Source organism: Monomorium pharaonis, chromosome 8, assembly GCF_013373865.1.
Source record: "Monomorium pharaonis isolate MP-MQ-018 chromosome 8, ASM1337386v2, whole genome shotgun sequence".
NCBI lineage: Eukaryota > Metazoa > Arthropoda > Insecta > Hymenoptera > Formicidae > Monomorium > Monomorium pharaonis.
The window spans coordinates 19238348-19258584 of NC_050474.1; the positions used below are offsets into that span (position 1 = coordinate 19238348).

The window sequence follows — 20237 nt, forward strand, 5'->3', positions numbered from 1 at the left end:
AATTGTGTATCACTTTATATTGTTTTTGTTTCCTTTTATATTTCTATTTCTTATAGTTTCATTTGTTTCTCTGACTTGTATATGCATATATTACACAGAAAAAATTTTATTTGACCATTAAAATTACTATATAGGACGCTCAAATAAATTGTGTTAAAATGTCAGAACTTTTTGCACACTGAGAAAAAAATATTAATTTGACTAAATTTTTCAACTTGATTAAATTTCTTTAGTTTAAATATTTATGCATTTAACTTAAATACATATTTGAACTTCAATTTAACTATTTATATTATATATTTGACTAAAATATATAAATAGTTGAATTGAAGAAATTTAATCATTGAAAAATTTAATCAAATTAACAACTTTTTTTTCTCAGTGCAGCATTGCTCATTACACTATTATTTTAATAGTCTAACCCAATTATTTGTAAAGCTGTATCCAGTTAGATTTTTAGAATACTTCAAGATACAAAATTGTTCTTCCTCGTTCGCGCATGTACGAGCAATCGTCTACACAACATTATTATTTTACTTAATTCTACTTTACTTATATTCCTTACCGTTATAGGCTTTTTACAAATTTCTCACAGTCTTTATGTAATAGACTTTAGAAGAATTTTTTTGATCAATCAAATGCCATGTCAATATCAGTTATGTACGTCAGGTTGGAAAAAGGATAGGAAACGATGAGATCGTTTCTTTATGCCACTTTATGGGGTCGATGGCATTTCGGCATTTAATGTCACACCCCGACATTTGCTCGACCTTTCTTGCGCCCTACGGCTGTCTAGTCTGAATTGATTTGGGCCACGAGATCGAAACATCGAAAAGCACACGTCGCAGTACTGGAGGAAACAAGTTTCGTATACATTCGTGCTTCAGCATAGCCATCAATAATTAAATAGATTAACTAAAAGTATAAAAAAAGTGATAATAAATTGTAAAACAATTAATGACAATTTTCACAGATATCAAAAACGACAGTCTTTTACACAGGTCGAGAGCTACTGTCTCTCGTGATCTCGATTCTAAAACGGATGACTTTACCGAACGCGGAAAGCAAAGTCGTCGTCGGGGAGTAAAATTTAACGGCTCCCGTCGCGGAGAGCTCGTCGTCGCGACGCGTGACTATCGAGCGAGAAGCCGATTACGGCTTAAAGATACGTCGGCGGAAAGTATACTTTCTTTCGCGGTCGATGTTAACGCGCACCCTTAAGGCAAACTATTGGCCAGGACCGGGGGTCGAAGAGGTTGACCGTACGCAAAGGCGGAAACGGATGTGGCCGTTGGGTCACGCGATCACCGCGAGCCGAGCATAAAACACCTGAGTTGTTTAATCATACGCTCTCGAGGTGGAAGCCCCGTGCTCCGAGAACTCTCGGTATATAAGGGCGAGACCGTCCGGTTTCTTTCTTTCTCTCTCTCTCTTTCTCTCTCCCTCTTCCTCGTCTCGGCCACCCGACGTATTCTTGTATCGCGATACGGAAGTGCGGATTACTCATTGACGAACGCGACGATAATGAAGGCTCTCGGACGAATAGTCCGTGATAGACGCGAGTTCGAGTATGAAAGTTTAATCCCCGCCGACTTAACTTGTAACGCGTATAGCGTAGGGCTCCCGTTAATATCGCCTCCCACGATAAACTTGTACGATAATTCTGTGATAATTACGTGAAAATTTCAATTTGTATGCTAATTCTCCTGATATCACCGTCTTACACAGCCAGCCGATTTATTTATTATTAAATGAAGGAAAAAAAATCTGGAGGTAAGAGAATGGCGCTTAGAAAACTGTCGGTGCTTGTACTCGTGGGTTTATCAGTCGACGCTACACGTCGAAGTCGGCTATACGTTTACGGCGTAAGAGGATTTGAGCGCAAGGGGGGAAATTCCAATTTCTACATCGCGGCATTCGGCGCTCGCGCGACGACGGCGAGGATGCAAATTCATAAGGTCGGCCCCGCGACGGAAAACTTAAGGTACCGAACTGCTCTGAAATATTTTTCTACGGCGCGCGACACGGAGTTATTCCTGCTATAATGTAATCACGCTCCTCGTTCGCGGCGGCGGCGGCGGCGACGACGGCGATATCAGCGGCAACGTGGTGTTTTCTCAAGCAATAATAGAGGAGAAATCGCTTTCGAATCGCGGGAAACGCGCGCTTAATGAAATTATAAAAGCCCATCACACGCACACATAAACGGCATTAACGGCGACGGACTCTTCCGCCTGTTTTCCCAGCGTGATTCTCAGCTAATATCTCACGGCGATCGGTACGCGCGAGAGATAAAAAAAATATCAAATTTATACCGTCCCATCGGTGGTATCGCTCCCGCGCGCGTGCTGCACGCTGTTTAAAGCCGATGACGCACATTGTGAGATTTATCGCGGCTGCGTTTCGGCCAGCAATTCGTCGGCGGTGGCTGCTGCCGCTGCTGTTGCTCGTCGCTTCGCGATTAATTTAAAGTGTCACTTGTGCGCGAAATGTCGAGCGGATAAGTCGAGCAAATCGGATAAAGAAATTACACATCCGTGCGCGCTCATATGAAAATAAGCCGGTAATTTGTCCATATTTTGCGGCGAAACTTTTGGGCGGCGAAAATCGGCTTTGGCAGCGCGATTGTCATCAACATAATACAGTTAATGCATCGCAATAATTAATTAATAACCAACCAACGGAGATACACACGTGCGCGCACGCGCCGCGTTATTAGCTTGTCAAATAATTGTATCAATAATCACGCATTGATAATTATTGTGTATAATGAAAAAGCGAATGCGCTCGTAAATCACGCGGTGAGTCGTCGCGGTTGCCTCTCGCAACATTTTCTGAAACGTATAAAGTTTCAGGAGAGCTGTCGGGTAGATTTTAATTAAATTCTACGATCTCTCTCTCTCTCTCTCCTCGCGTTCTCCAGAAACGACCGCGGTAGTAAGACGCGACTGACTTAAGCTCTTCCTCGACTTACGATCTCTGCCCGAGGAAGCTTCGCTCCGAGTCTCGCCTTTGTCTAACGAAAGCACGGCGGGCATTGTCGGACGACGACGACTGCCGCTCGTCCTTACCCGCCGGCAGGCGCAGCATTGTTCGTGCTTATATTGTATTTTGGCATTACGAGTTAGCCGGTTTAATTGTTATTGTTCCGCGGGGCTTATCGAACACGGTGCCCTGTTGCATTCCCACGCGAATCATCGCCCGGCATCGCAATTACTCCTGAATCACTAAACTCCCTTACCTGCGAGCGAGCAGTTATACACGTAACTTACGGCATTGACACCATTTATCGACTTTCCGATATAGCGCGGCGGCGCTCTCCCGCCGCGTTATAAACGTCGCGAAACCGCGCCCGCCCGTACATCATCGTCCGATATCCAGTTACGATATTTAATAATAATACATACTACAAATCACGAAACACAGTATCAGATATAGAGGGTCGGTATTATTCTTTAACGTATCTTGTTGGTTTTCTTCGAATTGAACTTGATCCTAAAATAAATAAAACATGATCCATCTTTCAAAATCGAAATAAATAAAATCATATTTTTTAATTCACAATTTTAAGCAACGTTTTAATAGAATTTTGATTTAAAGGTTGCTTTTATACAATTTTATAATATAAAGTGTTTAAATGATAAAAATATAAAAATAGAAACTGTATTAAAAATTATTAAAAATACTTTCACTCCAAATCATAGCGAATCATTAAAAATTAAACAATGTGGCGATAAAAACTAAATAAAAATGAGACATGCGTGCCGCACAATTTATCAAGATTATAGCGCCTAATACCAATGGCCAAAGTTAAAAAAAAATAACTGCAAATTGATGCTTAAGGGATTCGCGTAGGGCATTTAAAATCGCGCGGATCATATCGCATTCGCGAGGGATAATACGGTATCGTCGTATCACAGTTATTACTCGTCTTGCCGAACTTGTATCCGAGCACGGCCCTGCCATTAACCGAGAGCTAACCCGCGCGAGATCCTCGGGAATAAGGACAATGCAAAGTTAATTTCGCCGTACGATTCTCGAGGGGTGAAGACGGTGAGGGGTGGGAAAGAGGGGACGGCGGAAACGCGGCCGGGTAAAGTAAGCGGTATAGGTGGTAAGCGTCGTGTGCGATAGGATGAGGTGACGGCGCCAAGGCGATGGTGGTGTGTGGTCGAGAAAGGGTTGAGAGGGAAGAGAGAGAGAGAGAGAGAGAGAGAGAGAAAGCGGCCATTTTGTTTCCGGTGTCCCGGGAGCACTTCCGGTCACCGTCACGCAGTCCCGCGCGCACGGAGTGCCCCCGAGCTCCTGAGAGATCTCCTTCCGCGATTATATTCAAATTAAATGCGCCGGTCCGACCGGTAATATACTGCCGCCAATTTAGCTACAACCCCCCGGGGGATGGTTCGCCTTACCTCCTACCGCCCTCCCTCCGTTACGCGCATCGGAGGCGCGCAAGAACCATGCGAATTGTCTCGTTTCGCTGGGGCGCGTGCCACGCTGTCGTCGATGATTTTCGACCTGCGGTTTCGACGCCGGATATCCTCGATAAAGAGCCGCGGGCCATCGTGCGCGATCGCGCGGTGAACCCAATCGACGCGGCATCGCTCTAGTGGGAGGATCGTTTCCGGAATTTCGCGGCAGATAGAAATGTATAGAGAAAAATAAATGAGTATACCAATCCGACAAACGGAAAGCGGAAACGCACGGGTTTTTCCCGCCCGTCCGTCCGTTTTGCATCCGTGACGAAAGATTTCATTAGATCTCCCGGGGCTTCTTGTTCGTGGGACATTAACATATTTTATTTGGAAATTTATACGTACGTATGTATACACGTTGCGTATATGTTCACGCGCCGCAAACGCGTCTTCGTGCTACAAAGCCTACGCGGCACAAAGGGCGAAAGGGAACAAATTGCAGAGGGGTTAAACTCTAATGATAAACAACAAAGGTGGCTCGCGAGCGACCGGGATACAAAACCGTAATCGTTTTCACGCCGCGAGAGTCCGACAATAAATTCCCCGGGGCGCGGGCGCGACAAGGAATTCGCTTCCGGTTTTGGTTGCGTCGCGCCGCGCGTTCAGCACGTATCGCGTTCAAGCGCGGCTGCATCCGAACAGTGGGGTTTCGGTTGCACCATTTTCAATGGTGATAATCCGACGTGCCGAGAGGGCCTCGTTGCGCGCGAGTCAAACCTGCTTTGTCACCGGATAACCTAGACTCGCATTCCCGGCTCCGATGGCGATAGACCTGCCACTTCCTGTCCCCCTCCCCTCTACCCCTCAGTCCCCTCTGACGCCAGAGGCGGCACATCGGTCGCTCCCTCCCGCCGATGGGCCCCCGCGTCCGATAACAGTCCCCGACAAACGCGCGCGGGAGAGCTCGAGAGAGAGAGAGAGAGAGAGAGAAGAGACGAAGAGGGACGGAGAGCAAAACCGTCATCGACGGCGCGAGCATATTCGTGTGCACTTCAAAACGATACAACACGAGCGGTAATAGGTGTATACAGCCGTGATTATAAATGAAATGCGCGCCGCAGGGGGAAGGAGGGAGGGAGGGAGGGAGGGGGAGACGGAATCAAATTACTCGAACGGACGGCGACGAGCCAATTCTCAGGTGCGACACAGAGAGCGAGCGAGTGAGTGAGTGAGAGAGAGAGAGAGAGAGAGAGAGAGAGAGAGAAGGAGAGAAAAGGCATTACACAGTAGAGAGAGAGAGAGAGAGAGAGTGATTAACGAGCCGCTGCCTGTGCGTGCGGCTACGTACGCACGTGATTCGTATCTCGCGCGTAGAAGATATCGTTTTCGAAACGAGTGCAGCGATACGAAGAATTAGTCGTACAATACAGCCGCGCGGCAATAACTAACAGAAAGAGAGTACTTTCGGCGCTAATAAACGTACATCAAGTACAACGCTACACTGCCTTGTAACGTACCTCGATATCGATCCCGCCCGGAGTTTCTCTCGTTACCAGTCTCCCGTGTCTCTCCCGCGCAAATAGCCGTGGATGGAAATCAAAGATCGTTCCTGTGCGCGAGCGAGGAGAAGAGGCGAGTGTCACAACGTTTGCGTTGGCCGTTACACGTGTATTCGTTTACTCGGTGAACTGTGGCTGACGGTGGCGGAGACGGAGGGGAGGAGCGGGGGAGAAATTTGCCGGAGGCGGCATCGCGTTCGAGGGAAGAGAGAAAGAGAGAGAGAGAGAGAGAGAGAGAGGGAGGGTTGTAATAGGCGTATACGGACGCGCGTACACGTGTGCGTATACGCATTTACGTGGTGCGCTGCCAATGATTTATGTATACCGCTAATTACCAGCGTGCACTGCACTGTTTTATCCGGCGATCATAGTTTTATTAGGCCAACCTGTGCATTGCGGTATTGTCAGCGCCAAAAGCACCCCCGACACGCCGAGCGCAACCATACCCTTCCCCCTGCCCCCCCTCCCCTCCCGTGCCGGCTGCATCAGAATGCATCGCGCACGCTCTGCGCTTCGTAACGCTGCGGGCGCAAACACTTTCCGGGAGCGAAACCGTTTTGCGAGGTGTTCCGCAAATCCGGCCGTGCTTTGTCATTAAATTTCAAGAATCCTTTCCATTCGTACTCTCAATGAAAACTTATACGTGCCACTAAAACGTTTTATTTAGAATTACGTTTACATCACTTACCAAAAAAAAAAAAAAAAAAAAAAAAAAAAAAAAAAAAAAAAAAAAAAAAAAAAAAAAAAAACAGATAATTGAATTTTGCCTATGTTCTGTGCGCGATTTCACGTACCTCTCGAAACTTTTCCTGCACTCTTAAACGGCAACGGTAATAAATTATTTGACGATAAAGCGGGACATAGCCATGGATTCGCGGGAGCGACGGAGGGATACGCGCAAAAAGGGGCCCTTGTTATAAATGAGAGACGCGGTTAGCTCTTAACGTCAAAATTAATTCATATCCGCCGTCGCCGTTGCTGCCTAGACGTAATCCCTGGATTTTTGGAGCGCCCCCGCGCAGAGCGATAGCTTTAATCTCCGGTTTAGGGACCTTGCTAGAAAATAGACGCACCTAAGCCCCATACGGCTTAAACCTGGCTTTAAACTCGTCGTACGCGGTACGATGCGCGGATGATCCGCGTCACTCTTACGCATGACGCGCGGCCATATGATACGTCGGAGCTCGCTTCCGGTGCGCAATTTGTTACGACCGGAGTAATCGAGGTTCGGGCGAGCGGTGTAAAAACGCGAAACGAACGATGACTCGCGAGAGATTATTCCCGCGGATCGCGTTCCACTCGAAATGATTCCGCCGTTAGTTAGTTTCCGAGGCAAAGAACTAAATTTACCTCCACTTTTATTCGCACGATCCATTAGCCAGCGGATTCCATAATTAACGCGAAAACAGCATCGTCAGTGCGCGCGCGAAATGCTCGCGACAGAGTAATTAGCGAGACATGGGATTCCGTTAAACGCGTAGAATTAATCGCGCAAATACGAGATTAGCCGATGTGGGACGTGTATGTGTGTATAATACATGAATGTAAACGTGTACCATATCTCTCTCTCTCTCTCTCTCTCTCTCCTCCCTTTCTGCCCTCTCTTCCACTCTCTTTCGTATTCCTCTATTTCGCTCTCTATAAAATATATACGTGTTATATATATGTAAGCAAATTGTACATTACATTGCCCATAAAACGATACCAAAATTGCTGCACCGCAGCAAATATCGTTATAGAAACTAACACGATTCGCCCTGCGGGCTGACCAGCGTGTCTAGATTTACTATAATTATGCTTGAAATGCGATCGTAAACACTTCCATACTACCGACTTAATTGCAATGTGCGCGATTCAAAGAAATCCAATTAGTACACGCTACACTGAAAACTGGTATCGCGCTAATGATTTCTGAATTTTTGCGTGCAGCGACAAGATTTTTAGAGCGGCAAATTTTTAAATAAATACACTATTCTCTCGTCGCAAACATTTGCGTAGTTCAAAACGCACTCGCCCGGATGGCGCATACGGGATTACGTTTCGCGAGATAAAACGCGGATCGCGACAGACAGATGCTTATTTATTAGCGCGAATCATGACTGTCGGCTGGATCCGGCGAAAAATTGTCTTTTACAGGACAGGATCGGGGGGGTTTCGCGTCGCTTCGCGACGCGGCCGATGTAATCGCGGCAACGACACGCGTGCCCGCGCTCACGATCGCCCCGCATTCGATAATCCGCCGTGTGTTTGTGCGCAACGACCATGTTGTGCCGTGAAAACAATATACGCGTACATTTTTCGGTTGCGCGCATGGCTCGGCATAAAGCGAGCCAATTACGAAAAAGCGCGGAACGCAGCTCGGCTCGCCGAAACGCCGCTCGCGACGACTGCGAATATGATCGAGGATATTTCCTCAATGCCGATCCCTCGTGCGAGAAACCGCGCGATTTTGTACGACAGGGCGAACGAATCGTCGATCCGCGGCGAATCGAACGTAGCGAAACGTCGTAAAATGATCCGCGCTTCCCCTCTTTATGGCAATTTCGGCGGTGAGAAATGTGGGGGTGCGGTTTATCCTCCAGTGGCTGTAAACGTTCTCGATGGTACATGCGAAAACAAAAAAATTTCATATTTCCTTCTCTTGTTGCATTGCTTATCAAAAAGAAGCGACTGAGAAAAATGTTATTAATTTGACTAAATGCTTTTAGTGATTCATAGTGAGTTTTTTAATTCAAATTGGTGTTTAAATTAAACGTATATGTAAACGTATAATATCCAAATTAAATACATATATTTATTTAAATTAGTAGGCATTTACGCATAAAATATAAATAATTTATATCACATGTATACAATACAAACTATGTAAATTACATTTTACGTGTCATCTATATGAGTAATAATTCATGAATCATAGAAGATTCAGATTTGATTAAAAATAGTAAAACATTTTTATGTACATTTTCATTTTTAATATATACTTTTGTTTTATTAGTATTAAAATCAGATATATTAAAAATCAAATAATTTGATTGTTCTTTTCTGTATTGCATTATCTAATTTACAATAATGTACATTGTATTGTGTACGTGAAAAAGATTCGTATATAAATATAACGTAAATAATATACAAATAATCCAGATAAACGTAATCCTGAAATTTACGATACCTTGATTTATTATCTAAAAAATTTAAGATATATATTTAAAACACATATATATTCAAATTGTGTATATATTATTCACATATATTAAATTTAAACGCACAAATACTTGAATTAAAAGAAATTTAAAAAATTGCTACAAACTAAAGACATTTAACCAACTTGACAACTTTTTAATTCTGTTGCGATAAGAGAGATCGACAAATCTGCGCAGCCACTGATTTGACATCGCGTTATCGTTAATGCAATCAGAATTTCTTATTCCGCGAGCGTATCTGACACGCCATAATGCATGACGTGAAATTAAACGCGTCGGCGATATCGCGGTCAGTTTTAATGCACAAAACTGCATAACCGCCGCCGGAGCTCTTTCGATAATAGCGTTCAGTGCGTTCGCAAAACGGAACGTCGGCCAATAAATAATAAGGGGGTACAAGAGATCGTGCGCGCGTGACCGTCGATAAAATAATAATTACCGTCGACAATGCGCCCGAACAAATTGCCCGTTAATTTTTGCCGATAAACATTCGTAAGCCCCGTAGAGGCGAAAACCGTATGCACGCGACGCGTAAATAATAGCCAAAATGCGATCACCAAAATCGCTCCCCCAAACCCCCGCGCGCGGAAGGGTGCGGTTTGCGCTCGCTGGTGCGTGTCGCTGGTGTGTATGCGGCAGCCGAGAGAGCGAGCGAGCGAGCGAGCGAGCGAACGTGAGCGAGGGGGAAGGGACGGCTAGCCTCCGCATAAATATCAACGCATAATAATTTTGGATGGTTATTAGCGATAATAAAATCCCAATTTATCGAACGGCAGCCGTCCCCGTCCTACCCGCGCGCGGCCTTCGCAGATTTATAATCTGCCCACCCAGTGCTTCGTCACGATCGTCGCCGGGCTGCATCAAAACAATGCGCTCGATGTTTATCGGCATTTGGAAGATTTTATTCTCGCAGCGATCGAATTTTTTTTCGCGGATTAATTTTCAAACATTTTTTTTCTCGTTTTATAAATCTTTCAACATAATTAAGCTTTAATATTTTATCACCAAAACTGCGAAACGGAAAATCGCGCAGGAACGTCCTAGCTCCGTTTTATTTTCGCGCGATTATCAACGAGATACGTTTTCTCGACGTTGACGTAATTAAAAGAATCCTTCGGGTGAAATCGAGCGGGATCCACTCGCGAACAGTGATGTCTCGCGAGAGAGACTGCTCCTGGCAGATCATAGTCAAGCTAAGGCGCGCGTCACCCTCCACCACTCCGCCTGACGCATTTGGTTTCTGAGTTACGCAAAGTCTGCCGTAGACACCCTGTATCTACTGGCACGCAACAACACGGGGGATAGACGCGGCGCGTTATAATATCACTTGTCACGTCCGACGGCATTTCGTTGAGCAGAGCTGTGTGCGTACAGTTTCCCCCGCGGTGAAATTAGGCGGCGTATATCTAAAACTCCCCTAATTACGCGGGGATCACGCGAGCCATCTGCATCTGATCGATTTTGAAATCAGTTATTACCAAATTTCTCGTTATTAACCTTATTAGTCAAAAAGTCGATCAGCAGCAGCCATCAACAGGCAATGTTGCAGTGCAACTTATGCTAACAAGTTGCGGAAACCATATCCCGACGGCCTAACGCACACATCTCTACAATCGATTTCGTTCCATCGGTGACGGTGGAAACTTTCCACGATAGTTCTTTCGTTCTCCCTTTCTCTCTTGCGCGAATAGCTTTCAGCAAGAACGTATATACACCTCTAGCACCCGTCCAGTGCATCAATTTCAACTTCGCCCGCCATCTCGAGTCCCTCCCGCATTCTTAGTCAACGCATTTTCTTCCACTTAACTTTTCCGGCGATAAGGGCGCGCAGCCCATCGTCGTTCGCGTTGTCGACAGGGGAGGGTTTGGCGAGCCGCTGGGACGCATGCAAAGTAAACTTGTTCTTTAGTTCGTTAGGTCGGGCAAAGAGAACGAGCGGAGAGAAAGAAAGAGAGAGAAGGGGGGTTGCCTTCCGCCTTACTTACGGGACTCGAAGGTGAAAAGATAACCTACGAGCATTATTCACCGTGGAGGAGACGAAGTGGCGGCGCGGGCTACGACCGGATGCTGCCTGAAAGCCGAGAAACGAGGGAACGAGATCGTTCGCTCGCACCGCCTTACGCACCGTCGTCCTCCGTAGTTTTATCGCGAGCACTTGGCCGTCTCTCTTGTGCCTTTTTACGCCGTTTTGATACCACTTCGAAGTTTCGAAATTTATTCGCGCGACGTGGGGAAGAAGGGGAGAAATTTCAGGGCGTTGCGTCCTCTCGCGCTTTCCGTATCCGCGCGTAATTTCGACGCAGCTTCTGCTGCTGCGACGAAAATTCAACAAGTCTTTTCCTTTAATGATTTGCTATCAGTCTTGAAGAGAGTTTCCCGACACACGCAGAATTCGCAACGTCCTTGCAACGATCGGAAACGACTCCACGATCCCTGCATTTTTGCCCGGCGCGGGCATTCGTCGTCGTTACGATCTCGTTAAGGAGCGAGTTTTGCACAGCTCATCGCGTGGGCAAAGGAGGATGCCCAAGGGCCAGTCTCTCGATGGCCTTCCCTTACGAGGGTGGAGGATGGATTCGAACTCCCAAGGGTGAAATGGCTCATTCCGACGCACTTATCCACGCGGGCCGTAGATAACCATAGATTAATGGGGCCTGGAGACTTTGCTGAACGATAGAAAGAGAGGGTGATATAAGCGAACGAGAGGGAATAAGAGAATGAGCGATGGAGAGCGAGAGAGGGTTTATTTCGGAGAAACGGACGACGGAGTCAAGAATGAAAGAGAAGGTAGATCCATAAGAGGGGGCGTTATACCTAGACGACCCCGCTGATTTATTGTTTATTGAGAAATATGGCCGTTACCTCGCTCCCATAGATTAACCTCCTTCTTTCTCTCGTTCTTAATGTTCGATGGACTCGGACATCAAGCCGTAAAGAACGCCAGTCTGGTTCAAACTTCGGATTATCTTCCTACTTGGACTAACAAAAGTTATTTCGGAGTTCGTTCGGAGGATGTAGCTCGTTTACACATCGTAAAAATTATTCCAAGGTTTTTAAAAAAAAAAAAAAAGAACTTTTTATTTTAAAGAAACGCGCGAGATGGTCCGCAGATCTCGGAGAACAGCGACCTAGTCGATCAACTTTACTTAATGCAAAGCCAACCCACGGAAAGGATTAGACTGTCTAAGCCTGTCTTTCGACCTCTTGCTTGGTTATTCTATCGTACTTGTTCTCTCTACCGTCGTCTCTCCGGGAGACGTTTCTCTCCAAGATAGACTCGCGGTGTTCGAGTTATCAAGTGCGTCCGGTCAGGAGGAGACATCGCCGGAAGTCAAACAAGCTGCCCTATGGCAGATAAGGCTGTCAGCCGAAGGTAGAGGCTAAAGGGTAAGGAAGCTATCAGCTTGTTTAGGCTGAAATTCTGAACGAGGTAAAACTTGGCCGACAAGTTGCGCAACGTCATAATCCGCGTCAACGTTTGTTCTTGCAAATAAGTCGAGCAAAATTAACGATATTATCGATATCTTTATCCAGGGCGGAGGTTTCTCTCGCTTTCGCGCATACTAACGCGATCTCGCGAATATACTAACGGAATTCGAAGTTTTCAGCGAGCTTCTGCGAGCTAACTCGCTCGACAAGATTGAATAATTAGACTGCGGTCCGTGCAACTTTGAATTATGCGTGTTCACGGCATTGCGCCGGAAGACTGAGGATCCTTGGGGGACCAATTTGTTGATTAAGCCCGCCATAGATTCAGCTTCTTGTCTTTTGAGCAACCGTTTTCTAAATAACGTCTTGATACGAATATTTTCTTTTCTATGTCAAGCTACTTACGTTTTTGTTCGCTTAATTACATTAACGTGTGACTTTATCTTTTTTCAAATAAATTTGATAAAAATAAAATATTAAAAGGAAATATAAGTCAAAGGGAAATCGATTTGCGATTATGTTAAAATGAAAAAATTCGGGAGTGATACAGCCAAGATTGAGACGGTCAGATATTTCCTCGCGGGATTACGCAACTTGTTCTGATATTTTCCGGTCGAATAATAGGGACGTCAACACCACCACCGGTATCCCTGTCATCCACAGCGCTCGGCTATGGATCGAGGGCAGCGAGCCTCGCTTTTGAGCGTAAAATTGAATCAACGCTTTTTAAATGTCCCGTACACTTCGCTGTATACATTTCGTTCAGTGTTCCCTTGCGTTTGATGCGAAACGAAGATCGTTGACAACGCCATACCAAATTGTTGCAAAATTCATAGCACGCTCGGCCATCATCCAATCACGACCGGACGTTAAACATAATTCAACGAGGCGAAAGTACTCGTGGCACTAATTGACAGAATTAATAATTAATTAGGCGCGATCGACATCGCGACATTTCAAGAAATGTGTCACGCTATCCAAGTTTTCCCTATAATTTTAGGTATTACGTCTGCGTCTTAAAAATAATAACGACGTCAGGTCGAGATGTAATCCGATAATATTCGACGAAGGAGTAATATTGGCGGTACCAATCAATAGCCCCCCGATAAGTATTCCTGTAGAACCTGCGCTTCAAGTTCTCTCCCGAGTGCACCTCGACGATAATCCGGGCGAATCCGCCCGGAGTGAAATCACGGGGGCAGGCAAACTTGGCCCGAACGAAACCTTGACAATGCCCGCCGGTCACGACTACACGGACGCGCGCGATATGGTAACTTTACCCTCCGATCCGACTACACGCACCAAGGGCCTCGCCCTGCCTTGAAGTTCGCGCGGTCGGTTACGTTACACGAGCAGTCACGTATAACGCCAACAAGAGAACTTAAGTTACTACCCGTAAGTCATATTTAATCCGACTCACCGTGGCCCGACGTACTCGTGCTGCCATCCGGACTTTGCCGACGTCGACCCGCTGTATCTGCCACGCGCACACCTGCGAGAACATGATAATTATACAAGACACTGATAATAATAACAGTTTTGACATTTAGAAAAAAGATTACTGATAACATATTTAATATACAGAATATCACTGTTACAGATTGTTATCACTAAAATTTGCACAGCATAATTTCTGCACGGAAAGAATGATTTTACTGCGGTAAATAAAAATCTGGCTAGATACGAATCAGATAGTAATTTGTTGGGTCATCAAAATAATTACATAAGACGCTCATAATAATATTAAGCAAAAAAGTTTGATATTCTAGCACGTTCAGCTTAAATACGTTCAATATAATTCTTGTAATTGTTTAGTATAATTATTTTCAGATCTGTGTTTTCGTGTATTAAAAATACAATAAATAAAGTCGCCGCTCTATTATTGCGTTCTATCTCATTAGCCGGCAAAGATCTCAATCACACGAGATTAATGTCTCATTATCGTGAATGATGTTGGTGGAAAGGCTAACTTATCCGAAACTCCATTTCACCCTTGCTCGATTCCGCGCGCTGATACGCGTACCCGCGCGAGTATCCGACAGAACGTCGCCGTGGCGGCTCGTTACGTCAGATTTCGATCTCGCTTCGAACTGCGAACGTCAATTTGAAGAAGACGAGAGCCCGCCGGGGATCTCACGCGACTCGTGATCGTCGCCGGCGATCCTGGCGAACCGATAAGTACTCGCTCCGGGCGACCGTAGATTTATTGCCGAGCCTTGCCACGTCTTCTTCTCGCTATGAGCCACCCCTTAGACAGCCCTTAACCGCTCCCTCCCCCTCCCCTCAATCCGACTTTCACCGTCGTCCCCGTCTTGTTATGCCGCGCGGAGCGATTCACGGAGTACCTTCTCGACCGAGACTCGACTTCCGTTTTATTGGCGGAAATAATCTTTGATGCGATTCCGCCGCGTCTTGAAAGTTTTTCTGCCGTTGCGAGGAGAGGGGGGGGGGGAGTGACGGTAATCGATTCTCGAGCGAAGAAGAAGAAGAAGACGTTGCTCGGCGTGCGCGAGATAGACCCGACTGATCGGCATAATGTTTAACCGCACGATGTTCTTATCGGCGCACGATCGTATCGATGCGCACTGCCGCGAGCTCGATGGCGCCATAAATGAGAACAGTCGTTCGAACAAACTACAACACGGGATAATGATTGTTCGCGTCACCTTCGGATCCCTAAAAGCGATGTTATTTAAATCCCGGCACAGTAAACCAGCATCGTTACCTAACGCGATGTAATTTCGAAGCTATATACGATCGTCTCTACGAGCACCGAGGTATTTAATAAACATCGCAATATCGACTTGTGTTTTTAGAATTACTTTTCTTAAATTTCGTCACATTACGCAAAAAAATTCCCTAATTCTTAAAGCGAAACTCTCTTGTCCATTTATGGAAATCTTGTACTCTTTGTAATTGTCGCAAGTAGACGCTGATAAAATATCGCTGATAAAAGAGACTACTATATTATTAATACTATTCGAATAATTTATTCAAATAACATGTTTATTTCAATCAAGTAAATATTACTTGTAGAAAATATTATGTTTAAAGTATTAGTTTGATTACAATAATTAAATATTACTGACAAAATATTTATTTGACTCGGGCAATCTTTTTTCCTAGGGTGAGCATTTTAAAATCGCGAGTGACGTCTCCGCGCATGTATTTTCTGTTACTTTATTCCGTCTTAATATCTCGCGGCGACACTATTAGAGTCCCGCTGCGCTTTTTTAATCAGCCAATGTTACGGGGCGCCATTCTCAACCGCGCGCGCAGATACGGAGCGGGCACGATTCAACGGTCCTCGACGGCTCAACCCTTTCGCCGTAAGTAACAAAGGAACAACGCCTAGTCCCGCCGCGGTATCTGCGACCCATCGCTGTCTTAATTTCCTTCGTAATCTACGATATTAATATGGCTTAGGGGTCGGCCGACGCGCGTAATTTCGCGCCGCGCAGAAATTAATAGAAAGACGAATGTTCCCTCCGCGTGCTTTACGGTTGAACGCTCGGCCGGAATGGTTAATGGCGATGATTTCTCCGCGTTTCCGCGCGCCAGCTTTGCGAGAGCGTGCCCTGCGACCAGCGCGGAAAGTAAACCCCCACGTCACCTTCGAGACAAAGTGTTTCGGCTTAGGCGCGATGCCACACCGCATTGCGTTATACCGGTGTTGGACAGTAATTGATTTATTGTCAAGACAATTACATGGATAATCGTCAATGAGATGAATCATAATCTACATTCGTAATCTATGAGGAAATATTAACAGAAGCAATCTTTCCTTAAGCTGGAAACGCATTTTAATTTAAAAATCGAATATTATGTGTAACAATCCTTATTTTACAAATTAGTACAATGCAAAATTGGCTAAATATGTAATCAAATTAATGGATATCGATTATGTTTGCTAAGCAATCAAGTGATTAGTAAATGTAATTATTAAATAATTAGTAATATATCGCGGTTAATAAATAATGAAAATATTCACACACATAGCTAAATTAATACTCGACCTTGTGATTAAATTATTAATCGTTAAACAGAAACTGATCATGCCTTATGAACAATTCGAGAAATTAAAAAATGTTAGAAACAGGCAAATACATTTAACTCACTCTCTCTCTCTCTCTCTCTCTCTCTCTCTTCCTCTCTCTTTCCTCTCCCGAGCATTTATTAATTAATTTCCTTGTTCGAATTTTTTTCAAGACTTCAGCTTAATTTCAACGATTTTAAACAATGAGAAAACTGTCGGTATTTTTCCCGAGCTTTCATTCCGAATATCGTGGCTTCGTACAACGGCGGGCCGTAATTCATTCATCGGAATTTCACCTTGTCGAGAATGACACGCGCAAGATATTCTCCCCGGCGCATCTTGTTCAAACGACGCCTACGCCGCGCGCGCGATAGCGGCGCGGAAGTCCTCGGCATCCGTCCATCGTTCCGCGCGCGGATGCGATCGCGGATCGCGCACGTCGGACAATGAGACGTGATTCGAGACGGCGACGGCGGCGCGGCGGCGCGCCCTGCCGCTTTGTGTTATCGAGTGGCATTCCGACACGCTTCTGGAGTGACATTTAGATAGCGACGTCAACTGTCTGCGGAGCAAATCCGTCGTGGAAGCGAAGGCTCTCCTCCTCGTACTTCCCCGGAAGCCTGACGGGCGAGAGAGCCCTCCTCGCCGCCACCGGAGCGAGCGAATTCACTGCTGATCGAATTAGCGCGCCACGGTTTCCCCGATACCCTGACAGTCTGAATTAATTAACAGGAGAACGCGCTAGGTAAGCAGCCATTATCGCGACAAAGTGCGCGTCGCGCGAGCGCCGGGGAACCGGGAGGTGACTGTTCAATGGTGCAGTCATAAACGTCGACTGACGGGCGCCGTGGATTTTTCATCGTGATCCCGATTTACGGAGGAAATAATTCAATTAAATGTATACGTACACATATACGTAAGTTTCAATTGAATAATAATAAATCTCGTGACAACAAAGATGTCTATGATAAGCTCGCTTTAAAATGCGAGGTGTAATTTAAAAAAAAAAACGCGATATGCCTTACTCGCGAAAAAAGCAACGATTGGCAAAATGCAAGGGCTGCTAGAAAATCCCTCGTGCTAGTCGAGCATGGGGATGAATAAAGAATATCCTCGAATTTGGAGCCGCGCGCGCGCGCGCGGCGAGAGTTTTGCGTCTCGGCGCGACGTCTTGACTCCATTAACTTCACACTTAGCGGCACCTTAGAAAGCCCCGTTGCCGTCGGGAGATCTGATTAGGGGTTCGAGTCTCTGCTAAACGCGTTAGTCTCGGCTGCGGGGCGTCGCGCGAGAGAGGACGGGGGCGCGGCACCATCAGGTGTTAGAGAGCGGCAACCTCGGGGATAGGGGTCCTGAGAGGAGGGGAGGGGGGGCGGAAGGACGAGGACGACGAGAGGGCGGTCGTTGGTGTCTGTCTCTTCATAGTTTGATGCAAATTGAGTACGAGCACCACCAACTACCGGCAGTACAGACATTTTCCTCTCTCCCCCCCTTCTGTCTATCTACACACACACCTATACACACCTATCTACCTCGATCCAGAGCCCTCTCTCTTTCTCTCTCCTTTGTTCTTGGAGAGGACTCCGCGATCGCGAGTACGAAATTCATTCCGCGCGACCCTCTGCGGCTTCAAGCAAACCTCCAGCCCTCCCTACGATCTTGACTACCGCCGAAGTGTTGCCGTTTTGGGGTTTCCCCGTCCCATGTTGCGGAGCTCGCGCTGTTTGCCGACGAATCTCGGAGGTTTTCTCTCGACTTAGCAGCGACAAGAGAAACGCGTTTCGATCGTCTGCCCGAGATCTTCCGACGCTTAGAAACGTAGTTCTATTAATAAATCGTGATTTTTCTGGCACACATACACCAATACTCACACTGTACGTGCGCACCGTGCACCTAAAGAAGCTCTATGTCATTCTATAAATTCCAACGTGGAAACTATCCCCGTTCGTTCTTTAATTCAATGAAATCTATAATAATCACTATATACATATCTCCGTCAAATGTCGCATTCACTCGCGTTGTTGAAACATCGCACAGATCGATGCTCGTTCGTACCTTATATTACCGTTTAAATTATAATGATCACTGTAAACTACAGAGCGCGTTTGTTTCTCCTAATCCACGTCGGATTGAAATAAAGTCATTTGATTTTCGTCTCGCCAGAGGTATGAAAGCGACATGAAGCTCCGAAAACGACCGGCGGTACTAATGCCTCGAACGTTTAGGGTTTCGGAGATTACAGAAGCGGCGTTTATCGGCGAAATATAGACGCGTATCTAGACGCGAAATCACGACACCATTATAAAGGATCGTTCTTCCCTGTCGCTCGGTCGAAACTCCTCCTCCCCCCCCCACCTCCTCTCGCACCTACGTCCCGTAATGTTCCTTTTTATGGTGCATGATTCGAAGCTGCCCCCGGGATCGATTTTGTTCCGTGGCGGGGTACTTATCGTACCCCGTTACGAGGGCGCATTGCTTTTTATGGTGGTTACACGTTCCGATCGCACACGGTGTGACTCCTCTCTTTCTCTTTCGTCTCCCCTTTCGTTCATTTTATTATCGCGAAACGAGATGTCTGTGTGTACCGTGTCAAAAATCATCTAAAACAGTGCTATCTCGCAGTTAGATTATATTATCCGATTATTCGTAGAGAAAATCGGTGCGCGGAGATTCCAAGCTGAAGCTTCGTGTTTTAAAGATGCATTGAGCTTCCTTCACGAGACATAGGATCATTCAACATCATTAATTAAATTACTTAATTAGGCGCAATCGGGTAAACGCTAAACCTGTACCGTAGTACGAGAACATTAATGTGAGCGCCTCGGCTCCCCGACGACGTTCTGATTTCGCCGAAATCAGAGTGACAAGCTTATTTATATATTACGATTAACCCACACTCGGCTATCGATCGAGACATCGCGGGCTCACGCGCTGATCGCGGGCAGATATTTTAAGTTCAATTATACCGTCGGCAATCAGGCTGAATATAGAATCGCCGTTCACTATTTTAAATCGAGTCTCCAACGTAAACTCTGATGCATGTGTAACTCTTCGTATTTATATTTCCGAATCAATGACGGGATAGCGAAAATCTTTAACGGCGGTGAACAAAATCGAAATTATACGAAATAACTGATACTCCGTTACGAAGCTGTAAACCTGTATTTATAGCAGAATCCGTTTATCAATCTCAATCATATCTCGTTTGTTTTCATTTACATTGAGCATCATAAATATCTTTTGTTTACTACAATAGTCACTTTTGAAGAAAAATAGCAGATGATCAAGCAACTGTTCATTGATACATTTACTCAAATAAGCGATTCTACACGGAAATAATTTCGATGAGTCTACCTAAAAATTTATACAATTAGATACCAATCTGAAGATAATTTAATTAAATCATCAGAAATAATTATATTATGATGAGCGTGATGAGCAATGTTGCAAAAAACTTTGACATTCTGATAATCAGTTTGAGCGTTTTAATTAATAATTATTTTAACAGTTTAACACGATTATCTTCAGATCTGTATTTGGTGAAATTTTTATATAATTTCAGCAAAACCCCGTAATTTCGTCGACATGCAAATTGCCG

At 45.5% G+C, this 20237-nt stretch overlaps 2 protein-coding genes across 5 annotated transcripts in view; one reads left to right on the plus strand and one right to left on the minus strand.

Annotated features, from left to right (window-relative positions):
* Positions 1 to 20237, minus strand: part of LOC118646898 — a 260967-nt gene that overhangs the window by 204191 nt on the left and 36539 nt on the right. For 2 of the 3 annotated variants that reach the window (XM_036290808.1, XM_036290810.1), the window contains one exon: positions 14024 to 14095. In XM_036290808.1, coding sequence (XP_036146701.1) covers positions 14024 to 14050 — 27 coding nt within the window. In that variant the 5' untranslated portion in view covers positions 14051 to 14095. Of the gene's footprint in view, positions 1 to 14023; positions 15575 to 20237 lie in introns of those variants that run through there. The other variant, XM_036290809.1, reaches the window with a different exon arrangement.
* The window catches only part of LOC105838102 (LIM domain only protein 3), an 85463-nt gene that overhangs the window by 51254 nt on the left and 13972 nt on the right, over positions 1 to 20237 (plus strand). The gene's annotated exons all lie outside the window — the stretch shown is intronic.